General features: G+C 27.9%; 1 protein-coding gene across 1 annotated transcript; it reads right to left on the bottom strand.

The window, feature by feature from the left end:
- Positions 1-7,630: 7,630 nt before the first annotated feature.
- LOC106761565 lies at positions 7,631-8,754 on the bottom strand. Its single transcript, XM_014645124.2, has 2 exons — positions 8,408-8,754; positions 7,631-8,299 (listed from the first exon to the last, which is right to left on the bottom strand). The coding sequence occupies exons 1-2, from the start codon at positions 8,624-8,626 to the stop codon at positions 7,850-7,852; spliced, it is 669 nt and encodes a 222-aa protein (XP_014500610.1). The 5' UTR covers positions 8,627-8,754; the 3' UTR covers positions 7,631-7,849.
- Positions 8,755-18,108: the final 9,354 nt, after the last annotated feature.

Genomic DNA, 18,108 nt, shown 5'->3' with positions numbered 1-18,108 from the left:
GATTTTATTTAAATTTTAAAGAGCAAAAATTTATTATTTATTTTAAAATTGAAAAAAAATAATAATTAAGTGATCCAATATATACAACTTACTAAATTTCTATTTTTTAAACTGTTAATAAGTCAATTAAATTAAATTAACTCACTAAATTATTAATCCTTATAACCAACCTGGAAGACTTGTTTTCACCGTCCCGGCGAATATATCTATACTCATTGTTTTTTTAACAAGAGACAAATTTAAAATATATAAATAAAAATAAACATTTTATAACTAGATAAAAACAAACAAATTAATTTTAGTTTATACAAAAATTAATGTTTCCTTTTTATTAATATTATTTGTGGGAAAAAAATTATATAATATTTTTCTGTAAAAAACTGAATAATTTTTATCACCATTTTTTGGAAAGGGGTGTTTTCATTACTTCCAAAAGAAGTACTATTTTAAAGATAAATAATATATTTTTAGAGTGTATGATAAAATTAATAATTCGTTTTATTAAATAGTTTAATTGATATAAAAATGTTTGTTACGTATATTACAGTAATTTATTTTAAAAGCTTTTGAGTTATAGATTATAGACAATCTTAATAACCATTTAATTTATTTAATTTTTGGATATTATTATTATTATTATTTAGTATTATTTCAAATGTAAAATTATGATTACATAATAATATACTTTTGTAGATAAACAAATTTTATTTATATCACAATATTCTATTATATCTTTTTGACAAACACTTTTAATATAATAAATTAGTTTAACCAAAGGGATTCTTTTTATTTTAATTATATAAAATTTAAATTGTTGTACTAAGGTGGGAAGAAAATGTTTAAGGAAATTGGGGAGTTTTGTTTTCTTTTTTCCTTTCAAATAAACTCTTTCACATCTTTATTATTAGATATTTTCTCAACTAGACCCTTTATAGATCCAGTTTAATTATTTTTTGTTTGAAAAAATACAAATTTCTATTTAGAAAAAAAATATATAAAAACATTGTTTAAAATTATAGAAATATAGAGATTTTGTTTACAAAAAAAGTATTATTAAAAAAAGTTATAAATATTAAAAATATAACAAAATATCAATATCTTTAATCGAATTTTATAAAATAAAATAAAATAGAAAAGTATTAAAATTAATTAAATATTTATAAAATATAAAATAGAAATTTAAAAATATGAAACATGTATAATTTTTAATTAAAAGTCATAATATTTTAAAATAGAAAAAATATAGAAATTTATTTAAGAAAATTTATTTTAGAAAAAAAATAAAAATTAAAAAACACAGCAATTTAAGATATTTAAAATAAATTCGATTATTTTATTGTATTTAAATATGTAAATGTAAAAAACATTTTTAAGAATTTAGTGTTGCTATACTTAATTATTTAAATGTAGAGATGTCTTTTCTTTGAATTTTTTTTGGCATAGAACAATTGGAATTTGTTTTTTAACATAAATTGTGTAGAATATTTATAGGGGTAGTACGGTTTTGTTTCTACATCTGAACTCAATTTCTCTATCATTGAGAAGTTACAATTTCTACTTTTATATTTATTTTCTAAATAAAATATTTTTAATAAATTTTAATATCATAAAATTTTAATAAAACTATTAAAATAAAACATTATATATGATGATAAAGTTACTGGATGAAAACAAATCTAAAAAAAACAATAGACCGACTCCTGTAGTATCATTCAATAATTTATCTGTTTAGTTCTCACTTCTCGTTAAAACAACTAAAAATACTATCTTCATAAGTTCATACCATTTAGGTGATCGTCTCAAAAAGAGAAAACAACACATAAATAGACAAGAACAAAAGCAAGGTTAAGCTAGTAGTAAAACAATTTATCATAATAAGATAACATTGTTGAAATTTTTACACTTCACACAATATAACCATTCATCCTAAACATGCAACAAACTTAGACTTGACTCATATTAGTATGAATATCAAGCTATGGTAGTTTATGCACTTGTCATGGTGAAATAGCTGGTCCACCCTAAGCTACCACATGAGATTAGTCTGTTAATACTCGCCTTAAGCTAAGTTAAATCTCATATATTAGGACTTCCTACTATTCTCACGACATTTCTCACCTCTCTCTACTTAAGAATAAATGACCATTAGAATGTCAAGATGAACTCCAAGATTGAGCTTCTCATATTCATATTTACAGTACTTAAAACCAACCCCATGAAGTTCCTCCATGGAACTCATTTCCAAACCTTTAAAACCCTTGAGATCACTTCACATTCACATAGTATACTAATACATGAAACTATTGTACATTCAAGAACTAGAAAATCCTTACAAGTCATCAGAAATCACACAATAACACAAATTTTCTTCGTAGCAGCTTGATACCACATTAGGCAAGGAAAACAACTTGGAAACCCTCATCAACAGCTCTGAAAGGGTCCAAAACCTCTAAAACAAGCTAAAGAACATCCAAAACTGATATCCAAAACCTTGAATTTGAAATCTCAAAACTGGTGCATTGCGCTCAACACCCCCCCCCCCNAAAAAAAAAAAAAGAGCGCTCAGGCACTAGATCCCTAGACAGGGGTGCTCAAGCCTAAAGCTTGCGCAAAAATATGGCTTAGGGGGTGCTCAAAGGGTGCCCGAGGAAACTGCACACTTCCAAAATTGGTCTTTGATGCACTTTAGCTCTATTCTAATGACCAAATGGATTCTTACACCTTATAATTGATGGAAAAATCATATTTATAATTAAAGCATAATACTCCTTTGATCATTAAACTCAAAACTAGGTGCACTTAACCATTTGGCAACTCCAAAAGACCTAAACTCAAAACAACACCTTCTAACTCAAATTTCTGTAAACTAAGAGTCCTAACAAGTCATAAATGACTCTATGACATACCCAAAATCATCCTTTATGTCCTAAACCTTCTAATTTGAAATCTCATTATTCCACACCTCTAAAACTAACTCCAAACCAAGATAAACTCTAACCATCAACTACCAAACACTCTTGCACCAGATTTATACCTTTCTCAAGGTTCAAATCAGTTTTAAACTACTCAAAGACTAACATCAAAACTCAATTACATAACAGACTCATTTCCTTTATATTTTCACCTACCATAACCCCTAAAATACCTTTGAAACAATAATATAAATACACTATAATAACTACCAATTTATTCTACATCGCATAATAACTAACTCTCATACTAAATAAGTTACTAAAGACCCAAGTAACTATCATACTCTATAAATTCTTACTTTAGACTAAAACTTCAATAATTTACCTCTCAAACCTCCATTTTTGACCTAAAACCTAATATGTTTGATAACTCTACTCTTTACCCTTGCAACTAACTCCAAACAATGTTACAATTTCATTCAAATCACACCATACCAAGCATTCAAGCATCATAATATCAAAAGTGATCATCTAAACACAAAAAGTACTAAAACAATTATAATGATTCCATATAAATTATTTATATAATTCGTGCAGATACTAAAATTTACATAATAAACATAATCTAAAGAAAAGTTTAGCTTCACTTACTTTATATCGATCAATAGAGCTCTAAAATGCCAACCCCTTCCTTAGAGTTCAACGAACTCTAGAAATTCGTACAAAACGCTAACAAATTGAAAATGAAATGAGTCCTTAAGACCTGAGATTACAAGAGAATTAGAAAGAGCAACACTAAGACATATGCAATGAAGAATTGCTTCACGTGATTTCAAATTAGGAACGAAAGAGAAAAATGAGTCGAAACTTACTTGCTCTATACTAGAAATTGATCTGATAGATGTCGAGATTATTCAGCTGTGATTTCATAGGAACTTCCTGATTGTCAAACACATAATCAAGATGCAAGAACTTACTTGCTCATCTCAACATTTGACTTGATCGACTTGGCTCAACTTTCGATCTATGCAAAATTGGCTTGACCTTCGATATACACCAAATCAACTTGACCTTCATTCTATGCCGATTTAACTCGACCTACAATTCGATCTACTTGACTTGACCTTTGACTTGAACCGACTCGGTTTGAGTTCTGACTCAATAATTCAAATCGAACTTCAAGTTGGATTAAATCAGTTCAACTTTTAGTTTAGGATGACTCGATTGACTTTTCAACTTAGACCAACTCAAGTGAACCTTCAGCTCATTTTAACTTGACTGAGTCTTTAGCTTGAGCTGACTTGACTCATCCTTCGTATGTATAATAAGAGTAGACTGAAAATAAATAAAATTTCAAATTTCTTATACTTTTGAAAGTATTTAAAATTATTTTATTTTATTTATTTAAAATACCTCAAAAATTCTTAAAATTTAAATTTCTTTCTATTTACTTTATCCAAACAAATTATTTACTATAACAAATTTTAAATTATTCAAATAAATGAATTATCATTCTAAATTACCTTATCCAACCACAACATCAAAGTTTTGTGTTAATGTCAAAAAGAGCACTTTGTAAAACAAAATATAAAGTTAGGTATTTTTTTATAATTCCAAAATAAAAAAAAAAAAACTATGAGATTTTCATAACAATCAATTTGGAGTTACAAACAGAGAGGAGAGCCAACATATCACGATCGACAAAGACACTAGGGTGATATGTGTAATTAAACTATTAATCCTTATATTTTGTATAATATTTTAAGTTTGTTTATGAATAACCTTCTTTTTCCAATTTTTTTAAGTGTGAATAAATTTGTGGGAACTTTTTATAAATGTGATTGTATATTAATATATATTTGATAAAAAAAAAATAACGTTTCATCCTTAGAATTGCATGTTTGATGACGAGACATTTATATACTTCGTAGAGAAAAATAAGAAGCACAAAGAAGAACTTGAATTACCTTTATTTAAATTATCAAAACACATTTTTTTTCTTCTTTTTTGTGTATGAGTTAAATATATTTGTTATTGATGATAAAAACCATCCTCTCCATTTAAATGTAAGAGAAGACAAGACCTAGATGAAAATTCAAAGACACAGTAAAAAAAGGACGAAGGAGACATGTCAATCTTGACTTAATAGAATTAATTGGCGGCCATCTCAAACGCCTTTGAGCTGCCAGAGAAACCTTTGAACGTCATGTGATTTTGTTTTCGTTTTATTCATGTTACTGCTGTCGGTAAGTGGAAATGTCATTCCCTCTTGCTGTGTTATGAGGGTAAATTTGGTAATGTTGATGCATTTGGAAACGTTGGGTTTGGCTAATTCACTAGAAGCACCTGCTCAGTGTTGCTCTAAATATGACTTCTGTATATACATCAAAGTTCAAAATCCACGTGTTTACCACGTGCGCAATAAGTTAATATAAATTTCATGTCGAATTCTCACTAATTAAAAGTTTTAAAATATACTTAATGTCAAAATGAAACATATCATCATACTTTCAGTTATCTATCTGAGTTTACAATCTAATATAGTGCTCAACAGATAACTATAACTACATCATATGCTTTGTTGCAACATATGGACCCCACTTATGATTCTTTTTTTTTTCCTTTAATCAACGAGTCTTCATTGACACCTTTTATTCTCCTAATAATTCTTTTCAATTTTCTTTTATTTTTTATCTACTTCTAAATGTTATACGAGTTCTCATTATATTTCTTTTACACGACAAAAAGAATTTCACTATAGAGAAATTTATAATATAAATAAATATAAATTTATTTGATAAGTTAATTTTGTGAATTAAATTAAATTTAAAATTTACTTTTAAAATAGTATCAGAATCATCGATTTAAGAATATCTTAATAATATTTATTATTTATTGAATTTTATACATCTGCCATTAAATTATTCATTAATACTTTAACTTTATATTTAATATATATATACACATCTATGTAAGGAGGTGTGTTAAAATTTTAACATCAATTATAAATAAGATGAGCTTATAATACATAAATGGATAGAATCTGGTCTTATAAACTAATTTGATGAGATTAAATTAGATTTATATTCTTCATAGATGCTTAATATGTATCAAAAACAAGTGTCATTCTGTTAATATTTATAAGGGTCAAACAGAACATATCACCCTTTTGAGAGATTAAATGAGAAGGAAAGTATCAAAGACGGTAATGGATAGAATGGATTGAAAACATGGAAAAAAATAATTAATATGTAAATGGAGATAAGCTCTGTCCCCAAAGTAAGAGATATATGGTATATGTAACCGACACATAAATATTTAAGTAGCAGAAGGAATAGCGTTAGCTGCAGGACACGTATTCCACCGTTGGTTCCAAGCTACATTTGTGTCGAATTACCTAAGGTCAAAGGAATATCCTAACTTCACATCCCAAAACTTATCTCCACTCTTCGCAGATCGCCTCTTACGATGAAACATTTCATAAATGCAGCTGACATGGTAGTTCCAAAATCCAGGAGTTGGTGAATATTGTGGATCAGATTTTATTTTATTTTTTTCATGTGGATTATATATGCAAGGATTAATGATGTATTTATATATCTATCTCTCCGTCTCTTTTCCTATGCATTTATGAGCATAGAACGTAAATGAGCATGAGGCTACACAGGAGCGTTAATGTGCATTCAATGGGATTGGTTCCTCAAACTACCCTTGCTTTGAATTAAAGAACCTTCACTGATTCCTTTACATAAGAGATATACATGCATCCTTACATATCTTCTTTATGCATTGTATTGTATGGGCACAAACTATTCAATCTTTTTATTACTTAGCCATTCAACTTTGCATATAGGTTTGAGGATTAGCGTGCTTTGAAAAGAACAATCCCCGCTTCTTTTCTAGACAATTTGACTAAATTATCTATAAAATTTGTTAAAATTTATGAAAATTTTAGATAGGTTATGGCTCCAGGGATGACTTATCTATCAAGAAATTAATTACGATAACCAACTTTCTAGCTGTCTGTATGTTATATTTCTTTTTCAAACCTACTGTTTGCCATTGTTCTAGAATTGACAGATCTTCATGTGTTTTTTGTAGTCTGCAGATCCTTCCATAATTTATAACTCATATTTGGGATGTATATGCAGCAGGTTAGTTATTATATGTAGTAGATTTTTGGCTTTCGAGGAAGCAAAAAGAATGATATTACATCCTTAAGTAATTTCCTTTTAATTTGATTATAATGAGTGTAAAATAGAATTCAAAATTTTCTAAGTATTATAAGGATGATAAGATCGATGTAAAAAATGTGATAGTGTTGATTAGGTATTTAGAAGATGAAACTTGAAAAATTACTCCGGTTTTGTGTTGCCTTCCTCTTTTCTTTGACATTTTTGTAATATACACGAAGGCTTTCCATGAAATTAACAAGCCACGTAAAAAACAGACCAGGTTTACTTGTTTGAAGACTGGTTACCCAGCAACATGGTAAGAGTGAAGTTCTTAGGAAACTCAGTATTAGTTATTAGAAAAAAAAGTCAAATTTAACATTTGTTGCAATGTTAAGAAAAATTCTTCACAAATCAAGAATCAGTATCCAGTCAAATGGGGCTGGTTTGAAATATGTAGAAAATCTACTGAAAATCTGTTCTGGCGAGATGGATAATGAACATTCGAGAATAGTCTGTACATAGAAATATGATGATGATAGCAGGTTAGTTTCTAGGTACTCACTTATTGACATTCGTTTTCACAACCAGAATCAGTAGCACAGCTAGAGTTAATCATCACCCCACTGTTTCTGAACATACACTTGAGCTATATATATATATATATAAAGAAGAACTTAAGGTTTTCAGAGGGAAAAGTAGAAAGATAAACGTAAGGTCAAAGTTGAAAATTTATACGTATCTCTTGACGTTCCTAATAAATAACTAGCAGAAAAGACTGCACCTTCTCTTCAAGAATTTTGAAGGGTTCTGATCTGGTGGGTGCATGAATTTGCAGTTAGGACAGGAAGGAGATGACTTGCATAGCATTACCAACATGTGGCACCGCATGCAAACTGTTGCAACCATCTCATTGTAATCATCCTCAGTTGATGACAGCCACGAGGGAGAACGAATGTTTATACCTTCTGAATCTTTCTTACACTTGCTCGGTTCATTGAACAGATCCTGATGATCACGTTCACTCAAACCTCCTGGGGAACCAGAACTCTGCTTCTCATTCACATTGTAATTACTGTCTTCTTTTTTCCTCAGTGATTCACATGTCAAATTCAGCTCCAGGTCTAAACTCATGTGATGAGAAGGTGGTGGCTCCGGATTTCTCTTGTGGTCCTCTGATGTTGTTCGCGTGTTACACAACTGTATCTGCCCGGACTACACATGGGAAAAAAAAAAAGAAAAAATCAAAGATGTTACTAACAAGAAGATCATTCCAGAACTGCAACATATGTTTTGACAGAACACACGTAAACGTATAGATACCTGAATAGTGAGGTATTGACGCCATTTATCTGAAGAAAAAGGGGTCTCAGGGTGAATCTCTATATCAAATATAGATTTCTTTTTCTCTATAGTTGTTTGATCCTTGAAGAAGTCTTCGGCAAATGGCTCTTCCCATTTTCTCTTCTTGGAAGATGCTTCAAATTCTGCATGAATTTCAGGCCTTGGACTCTCGGCCAGCGCTTTGTGAAAGGAGACCATAGTTTCAGAGAAAGGTTTCACCTTCAAAAGCTTGGTTGTTGATCAAATGTAGTACAAGACTGAGGCCTTTATATAGGAGGAGTTGCCTTTTCGACTTCCGGGTTATAACTGCAAAGGGGTCAAAATTTGAAGATCTAAAGTAGAGGGACGTTGCTTATGCAAACGTGCTTACCAAGTTCGCTTCTTAATAAATGCACGCCTTCAAGCTTCTCCGTAACGTTTTGATGCGATGTAAAAAAGGGAAAAGAAAAAATTACAAACATTCACTTACTCTGTTTACTATTTCTTTTCTTATTTATTTCTTTTACTTTGTTACATTTCAAATTCTTATAAAAGTAATTCATAACACACTTAATATTTTTACGCATTTTAATTAAAAAATATTTTAAGTGTTTTAACTGCATACTAATTAACATTTACCTAAATTGCTCTCTTTCTTATTCTATTCCCCTTCCCTCTCCATTTTTAATGAACATTTATAATCACTCTAAAAAGTCTATCAAGAAAATTTAGGTGATCACATCAGTCCTTACAGCATTTAATTTATAAACAACGTTGGTCAAATATGATTTAATTATGAATGAGATAATATATAATTTGATTAAGTTTTTCCAAAAGTGTATATAAAAATATTTTAACTATATATACTTTTTCTAGATTTTTAAATATAAACGAAAATTGGATAGATTTAATTATATAAAGTATATTTAAGACTATTTTTCTATAAAGTCATTGATGTTTGATTTTAAAATAGTTAAAATTGATTTATATTATCTTTGTTCTTACGATCGAAGAAGTAAAGATGCATCTAGAAAATTAATTCTAAGATGTGATATTTTGAATTTGAACAGAATTAAATGACATCTTTAAGTGTGAACGAAATATAAAGTCCTTAAAAAGACGTGTGTTTAATATATGAATGAAAATGTTATTCCCAGAATTTGTTTACATGAGTTGAGTTGCATGTATATTTTGGGCATGGAAAAAGTATGAGAAAAATGTGGTTGAAGAAGGTGTTTTTAAAGAGTAAATAGAAAAAAGTTTTGAGATGAATAAAAAAGGAAAAAAATTAATTGGGTGCATGTTGAGAAGACGTAGTAGTAGTAGTAATGAAAGGCGGTGTGAGAAGTGGAAGAGTATGGATGATGGAGAGAGAGGTATGGCATAGTCATTAATGTTGTTAGTGTGTGCAGTTGAATGCCATTGTTATTGCTATTGCTATTGGCATTGCCATTGCTGCCATTACCAATGGTTCTTTAATGTAAACAATAACTCCAACTTCCCCAATTGGCTCACTCACAAAATAAATATCTTTAAAGCTCTCAACACCCATTAAAACGAACCACACCTTAGATGACCTATGCTATTAAACCTCCCTTTAAAGCCTCTCAACACCCTCCTCATTAAACCAACCAAGTCCTATGAGTTACCAAATAAATAAAACTCAATTTAATGCTCTCTCTCTCTCTCTCTTTAATAAATCTCCCAACCCCCCTCTTAAACCTTTTTCAAATCTTATGTTTCTCTATTAATTAAACATTGTTTAATTTGTTCTCTTCATTCATCAGATCGTATTCTAGTTCATAACCCAGAAATAGCTAGGTGGGTCAACGTGTTACATGACAGACCGCTAATGCATGTCTATCTTCACATAGTACACTTTGATATTTCATGACCATCTTCCACAAAGACAAATGTAGACGTGACAAAGCATCTGCAATACATATGTGTGTCCTTTTAGAGGATTTTGGTTTGTATTTCTTTTACATGGTACACGGAACCTCTTAGGTTCCCAGGCTATCACCAGTTACAACCAAATTTAACTGTGGATGAAACGAAATGAATTAATTAGATATACTTAGTTATGACAGTGAATCAGCAATTAATAAGAAAAAAAAAAAAAAAAAGGTTATTGGGTTGTGATGACATAAAGAAAGACATATAGAGGGAGGTAGTAGTACTAGAAAGAAGGTGATGAAGAGAAAAGGGTGGCAACTACCAAGCCATTAAAGGCATATGGAGATAGATGGAGTGTTCAATTTGAAGTAAGTTCACCTGCCTTCATTAAACCTCCTTGAATTCACTTAAATGCAGACTTGAACAGCGACCAAATTAAAACAAGTCTGTTTTCTTGGTCATCTTTCTTCTTCATTATCAACAGACAGTTTTCTTCTGTTAAATGCCCTCAACCCACCCTGCCTTCCCTTCATTTATGTTTCTCTCTTTCTTCCTGTTCCAATCACTTCCCACTTACTGCAAACAAACTGTCAAAATCTATGAACCTCAGCTACCTTCTTCAAACCTTACATCTTCATCAATAACTCTTTTTCAACAACAATTTACGCCTTTTTCTTTTTCTTTTTTTAAATAACACTTTCTATTTTACTCTTTTTTTAACAAAAACTAAACAATTCACTCCAAATAATAACTTATCATTCATTATTTTTAATCACATTTCACTATTGTCAAAAACTTTATTACCATCAATTTAGTTGCCTTTAATACAACACACACAAAATTATTTATTTATGTTAACATTAGCTAATTTCATTCCAAATATAAAATAAAATTAAAATAAATAAGGTTAGTATAACCTTACTCAACCTTAACTTTATTTATTTTTAATATGTAATCTAATTAAATTACTTTATACTTGATCTAATATTGTTTATTTTTAATGTTTTATTTATTTAAGTTAACATCATTTCATAATAGATGCTAATTATAACGAAAATTAAAATAAATAAGATTAGTATGATCATTGGATGAAACCTAATTTATTTTTAATATTTATGTTTATTTAAGTTAATGTCGACTAACTCAACATTAAGTTGGATATTTTGAATATGTGTTCTTCGTATTAAATATGATTGTTGATTACTTTTAATCTAATAGTCCATATTAAATATAATTGTAGATTACTTTTTATTTAATAGTCCATATTTAAAGATGACATTTTCTTCATTAATAATTTTTTTTTCTCAATTACTATATAAATCCCATCACACTCTTCTTCTTCATAAATCTTTACACACTCATAAATTTGATTAACACTTATCTCTTTCATTCATATTCATCTTTTCCATTACATTTTTCTTGTCATCTCCTTCATCTATATTTATTCACTCTTCTCTTCATCCACATTTTTTTTCTCATATCTTTCCTTCATACTCATTTATTCCATTCACATTCATCTCCCTTGTACACATTCATTTCTTTCATCCATTATAGTTTTTTTTTTCTTTTATCTTTGTTGAATATGGAGGTATTGTATGGAAATTTTTTCTACTTTTTTTATACATTAATAAAGGTGATAATACACTACTTAAATAAATTCAGACATAAAAGAAAGATTAAAATCACAATAATTTGAATTTAAACATGGATCTTTCATCTTTTAAACTTCATGACAATAACATTACATTTTTATATTCATACAATTGCGATGATAAAATTACATTTACGCTAATGAATTAGAAAATAAAAATGATTAAAACAATATTCTACATGATAAAAAAATCCCACAAATTAAAATATTAAAAAGGAGTAAAAATGATAGAATGTATATAAAAAACTATTTGATAAACCACTAAATAAAATTGTAGAAAAAAAATAATAATTAAGTGTATGATAAAAAAGAAAATGTCTTGGAATCTAGAAAAAAAAATCTTTGGGTAACAAACTAATTTAATCGTTAATAAACAAATGAAAATTATTTAAGAAAAACAAAAAATTCTTCAACTAAAAAAAAATTAAGGGTCAAAAAAATAAAGAAGACAAGTTTTTTATATTATCTAGTAAATGAATGATTTACACAATGAATACTTGAAATTTAAAGAGTTAAATATTCACATAAAAAAAAGAATACAAAAAAAAAATACTAAATAAGAACTTAATTAATAAAATATGAGATATAAAAACTATTTGATCACCATTTGAATATAATTACAAAAAAAAATGTAATAAATATTGTAATAAAAGGAAAAATACTTGGATATGTGAGTGAATTTTGTAAATGTACATCAAGTCAAACAACTAGAAAGAGAAAAATGTGTAATAAAAGAAGAAAAAAGGTTACAAAATTTAATAACAAGAAAAAAAAAAAAATATATATATATATATATATATATATATTTATAGTTTAAACTCTGTGTTGATCCTCATGGTTGATCAAAAAGCTCAATTAAGTCTTCATATGAGAGGTCCTGTCACATGACAAAGAGGTAGTGTAACATGACAGTGATACGTGTTACTGTTGTGACGAATATCATATGATTTCAATTTAGTTCATTTAATTGTTATTTTGTCTTAATTTCAATTTTAATATTTTTTTAAACTTTGACAATTTCATTCTTCTTCAAATTGAGACCAAATTTAACTTTTATATAAATGTTATAATTGTTATATTAATATTTTTATTAAAATTGATATTATTATTATTATTAACAAGAATAAATTTATTTAAATTTATATTTTATATGAATTTTATTTATTTTAAAAAAAAATTTAAATATATTTATTTTAAATTGTTATAAAATTCTTTTAAAATTTTACATTTGAATTTATAAAATTGTTATTTTTAAACTGACTCTAAAATTTGTATAGAAATAATTGATATATAAATATTTAAAACAAAATGTAAATAAAGTTAATGTAAAATATAATTTTAAATAAACTTAATCTTAATAAAAAATATTTAATAAAAACATCAATTTAAATAAAAATATTATTATAATATTTATATTAAAGTTAAATTTGATCTCAATTTAGAAATAAATGAAATTGCTTTATTTAAAAAAATGAGACTCGATTGAAACAATATAACATAAAAAAGTCTAAGACCCTTGAAGGGTTTATGTTAATACGTATACACGATTCTAGAAACAACTATTTTATTTGATTTTCCAATCATTTACCAATGTAATTTCTAGCCTACAATTGAGTGACATAGTATATTTATAGTAAATCTTATATTAATAACAATAAACAAGTATTTTCTATATACTAAAATTGTATTGAATACATATATTTGAGGTATTTCGACCTCTATACATATACAAATATCATATCTATTTCTCTTTGTATAGTCTTGTCTCATTCAACTAATCCTTCCTTAGGACATATACCTATACTCATCATATTAATAATAAAAAATTTACATAATTCAACACACACACACACATATATGAGTCACACTCGGATACACATATCAAGGATATTCATCAATGAATATTTATTGACATCTTCCAAAAGACTCGTATTGAACATGTCCTATCAGATATTAACATTTTTACCATTTAATCATATACTTAAGCTCCATGGGTTCAACATAAGTTTAAGACATCCAAAATTCAAAACTCAAGTTGTGTTAGATATGCAATAATTTTCCCTTCAACTTCTCATCATTTAATGTCATAGTTTTTGTGACTTAGGCCATCACTAAAGTCATGTTATCTTATATTTTAATACTTGCTATATCAAAACATAGTCCAAACATATTCCAAATTTGGGATCTCAAATCACATGTCATACATAAAAATGAGTTAGCATTCCCATCATGCATATTGTTGATTGAAGGAGCTTAGCCTCTTTATATCTTAGTTTTTTATGATGAACAATTAAATGATTAACCATGATTTCTTGCACAACAAATGTCATAACAAATGTTTTATATTTATCATGTTTGTGCTAGATATGTAATTCCATTAATGTTGAATGATTCAAGTTTAAAACAGATAAAAAAGTCTCATTTCTGGTATAAATAATCGATTTAAAAAAAGCTATATAATATGTTAGATATAGCCGAATCACTTAGAAAGCTAATAGATGCAAACTGCTATGTTATAATCGATTATACAGGGTATGTAACCGATTAAAGCAGAGAGCATCCCACAATCTATTATATAAGTGAGATAATTTGTTAAGGATAGCAAATGGATGGCTAATATGGTTAAGTGTTAATATAATTGATTCATAATTTTGATAATCGATTAAAACAGAAAGCATAGTGTAATCCATTACACACTTAGTCTATTAAAATTGTTAGAAGAAGCAATCATAGTCATAAGTCATGAAATAATCGATTACACACATAAGATAATCTGTTAAAACAGAGAAAAATCATAACAGATTATGCAATTAACATAATCGATTATACTGCGACAGGATTTGAAAATCCTATAATATGACTTGACACCTGTTTCCATAACATTAAAATTTTCAAATACTGACAAATATTTCGAGTTTGTGTACAAGTGTTCTCAAAGACACGTCCTTGGAGGAATCAAGGCTTTCTTGGTGATCAAACAACAAGGATTCATTCAAGACATTAGACTACATTAGTTCTAATTAAATCTGCACTTTGAAGAGTGTGTTAAAGATCAGATTCTTCAAACAATCTGTATTGTATACCTGTGTGAGTACAGTCAGGTTTAAGACTTATGATTACTCTTGGTATTTGTAAGAGATTAAGTGTGTTCATCTCTTGTGTTGCTATTTTAATTTTGAGTGGTGAGAGGAGTGCATTGAGAGGGTTGTCTCTTCATGTATACCCAATCGTAATAGTGAATTCCCTTCAATTAAGATTGTTGAAGGAGGACTGGATGTATGCTTGCGATAGCCAAACCAATATAGATTGTTTGTGTGTTGATCTTTCCCTACTCTTTCTCTACTTAGTTGATTCATAATTCTTTGTCTATTGATTTCAAGAAGCCAAGAACTCATAGATTTTCAAAAGACTATTAAAAAGGGTTAATCCAATTCACCCCCTCTTGACTTGAGATATAAGGTATCAAATATAGGGTTAAGCCAAAAGATATATTTCTAGTATATACATATATATCTTACAATTCATTTTAATTAAAACAATAAATATCTCACGTATACAATTCAACAATTTCTATACATAAAATGTATATTTGAACAAACTATGATAAACCACTTGAGAAAAAATAGTTCCACTGAGCTAAGGTATCAAATGATACATTTACTAGAGTCATTATAAAAAATCTTATAAAATGGGATGATTATTTTTGTATATTATGATAATTTAACCTTTACTTAAGCGCATATATATGCTTTTAGTGAGTAAGGATATCAGACTAAGCATTTACTGTACTGACTTAAACGATACCTTTATTAACACAAAATAGGCTTATTATGTTATCCAATTTATGTCCAACAAGTAGTTATCAAACATGAAAAATGCGCGATGATTTTTTACTTTCATTTTCATTTTCACTTTTTCCTACACAGTATGCGGATAGAAGTGCAACGCAAATTGCTCTTGATGGCATTGTGATTTTGACCACTATATGACCTTCATTGGTGCTTGAAGCTTGTGTTTTCTTTGTTTGTTGTGGGCAGTGCATCGAGAAACCTCCTTCCCCGATTATTTCGACATTAAAGTTGGTTTTCCTCATCTTCTCCATTTATCATGGTCCATGCATGATGAAGCATGAACATTACTTCATTTTTCTGATTTTCTCCCTTTGCATTATTGACATGTGCATGATGAAACATGAACAATCATTGTTCTGATTTTCTTCCTTTGCTGCGTGATGAAGCATGATTTTGACTTGTTAGCTTATTAGATGAAGAAGGAGGAGGAAGAGAAGAAGAAGGAGAAGGAGAAAAGGAAGAAGAAGGAAGAAGAAGGAAGAAGAGGAGGAAAAAAAAGAAGAAGAAGGAGAAGGAGGATGAGAAGAAGGAGAAGGAGAAAAAGAAGAAAAGAAAGGACAAGGAGGAAAAAGAGAACAATGAGAAGAAGAAGAAGAAGACGACAACAACAAAAAAGGAGAAAAAGAAAAAATTTCATGTAGATATGAGAAAAAAAAAATGTTACATATGTTGTTGCTATAATAGATGTAAAGTTACATCTGTTATAAATGCAACTGACATAAATTTACATCTCCGAAAATTACATCTAACTTATAACAAAGGTAAAAAGTTTAAAATAACATATGTATAAAGTTTTTTTGGTATTAGTTCTTCACTTAAACATGTTTTTCTTTGTGTTTGAAAGTATTAGATGAAACACTTACTTAAGTGACTCAGTTGATACCCACACTTAAAGGTGTGTGTTTTAGCTGAGTAGAATATCAAACGAAACACTTACTAAAATGATTCATATATATACCACTCTCACTTAATGACTCAAATAAAACTTTTTATATAACCATAGATAAATCTATTAATAAAAACATCTCTCTCAAACTTTGAAACACATTCCTACCTCATTTCGTAAAATTACTCCTTTGAAACAATATAATGATTTTACTTTTAAAACTATAAAAGATGACTACTCTACGTAACTCTATCCTTAACACACAATTAAATAATGTTATACTTAACATATATTTCAAGAGCATCATTCTCACATTAAAATTAAATTATATATACAGCTAATGAACATGAGACTCACATGTAATAGATTGTAATAGATGAACCTCACACTCACATTAAAAAACTTTAGACTTGAGTACTCATATAATAAAAGAACTTAATATACATTATTCTTCTAAAACCTCGCTTATAAAATAGACCTTATTTCATGATCATCAACTAAAATAATCCAAAGGAGCTTTTCTTACTTGGAAAATCCAGTCACTCCAACAAAAACTCCACCTGTAATTGATTAAAAAAAAATCAAACTTTTTGTTCCAATAAATTTTTTATCATTAAATTGAAGATACTGCTACAATAAAAGACTATAGTAAAGATTTATTGTTCTCTGTCAAACATCACATCCAAGCACCTACATCAAAGCATGAAAACAACCTAACAATTGACCATCTAAAAAAAAAGGTAAAATAAACTTAGTTCAAACAAAACTTTTATCAATAAATTATCTTCTCCTATTTATTAGTATCCTTGGGATTAATTCTTATGTTGAAAAGGATGGACAACTTACTCAAAATCTTAAAAGGAAAATTTAGTTTTAGAAAGATAATATTTTTTATGAACTAAAGTTTAAATAATTAAATTTTTAACTTTATATATATATATATATATATATATATATATATATATATATATATATATATATATATATATATATATATATATATANATATATATATATATATATTAAGTAGCGTTTGAGAATGAGTGATATTAATATCTTTTGACACAATTTTGCCGATATTAATATAACGGTCAGATAAAGATACTTTTCTCCTTAAGTACTTGCATTAATTCTTTATAAATGTTACACATTTCTGTGAAACACACATTCTCATTTATGAGATATCTGTTTTGACACTTCTAAAGAGTATAAAAAAGAATCGTGGTAAAATAAATATATGTTTTTTTTTATTCAAAAACAATATGGGACAAGCAAAGTTGCAAGCGAAAGCGAAAGGAACTTTAGTCTTAGATTTATTTTTATGTATATATATTCTATTAATAATGAGGATTAAATCCAAAAGCCCATAATAGATATATAACTCCAACTTCTGACAGCCAATAATGGCTCTATTATT

Source organism: Vigna radiata, chromosome 5 (genome assembly GCF_000741045.1).
Source record: "Vigna radiata var. radiata cultivar VC1973A chromosome 5, Vradiata_ver6, whole genome shotgun sequence".
Classification (NCBI taxonomy): Eukaryota; Viridiplantae; Streptophyta; class Magnoliopsida; order Fabales; family Fabaceae; genus Vigna; species Vigna radiata.
Note: the sequence above shows the minus strand (reverse complement) of the source record. Positions and strands in the feature narration are given on the sequence as shown.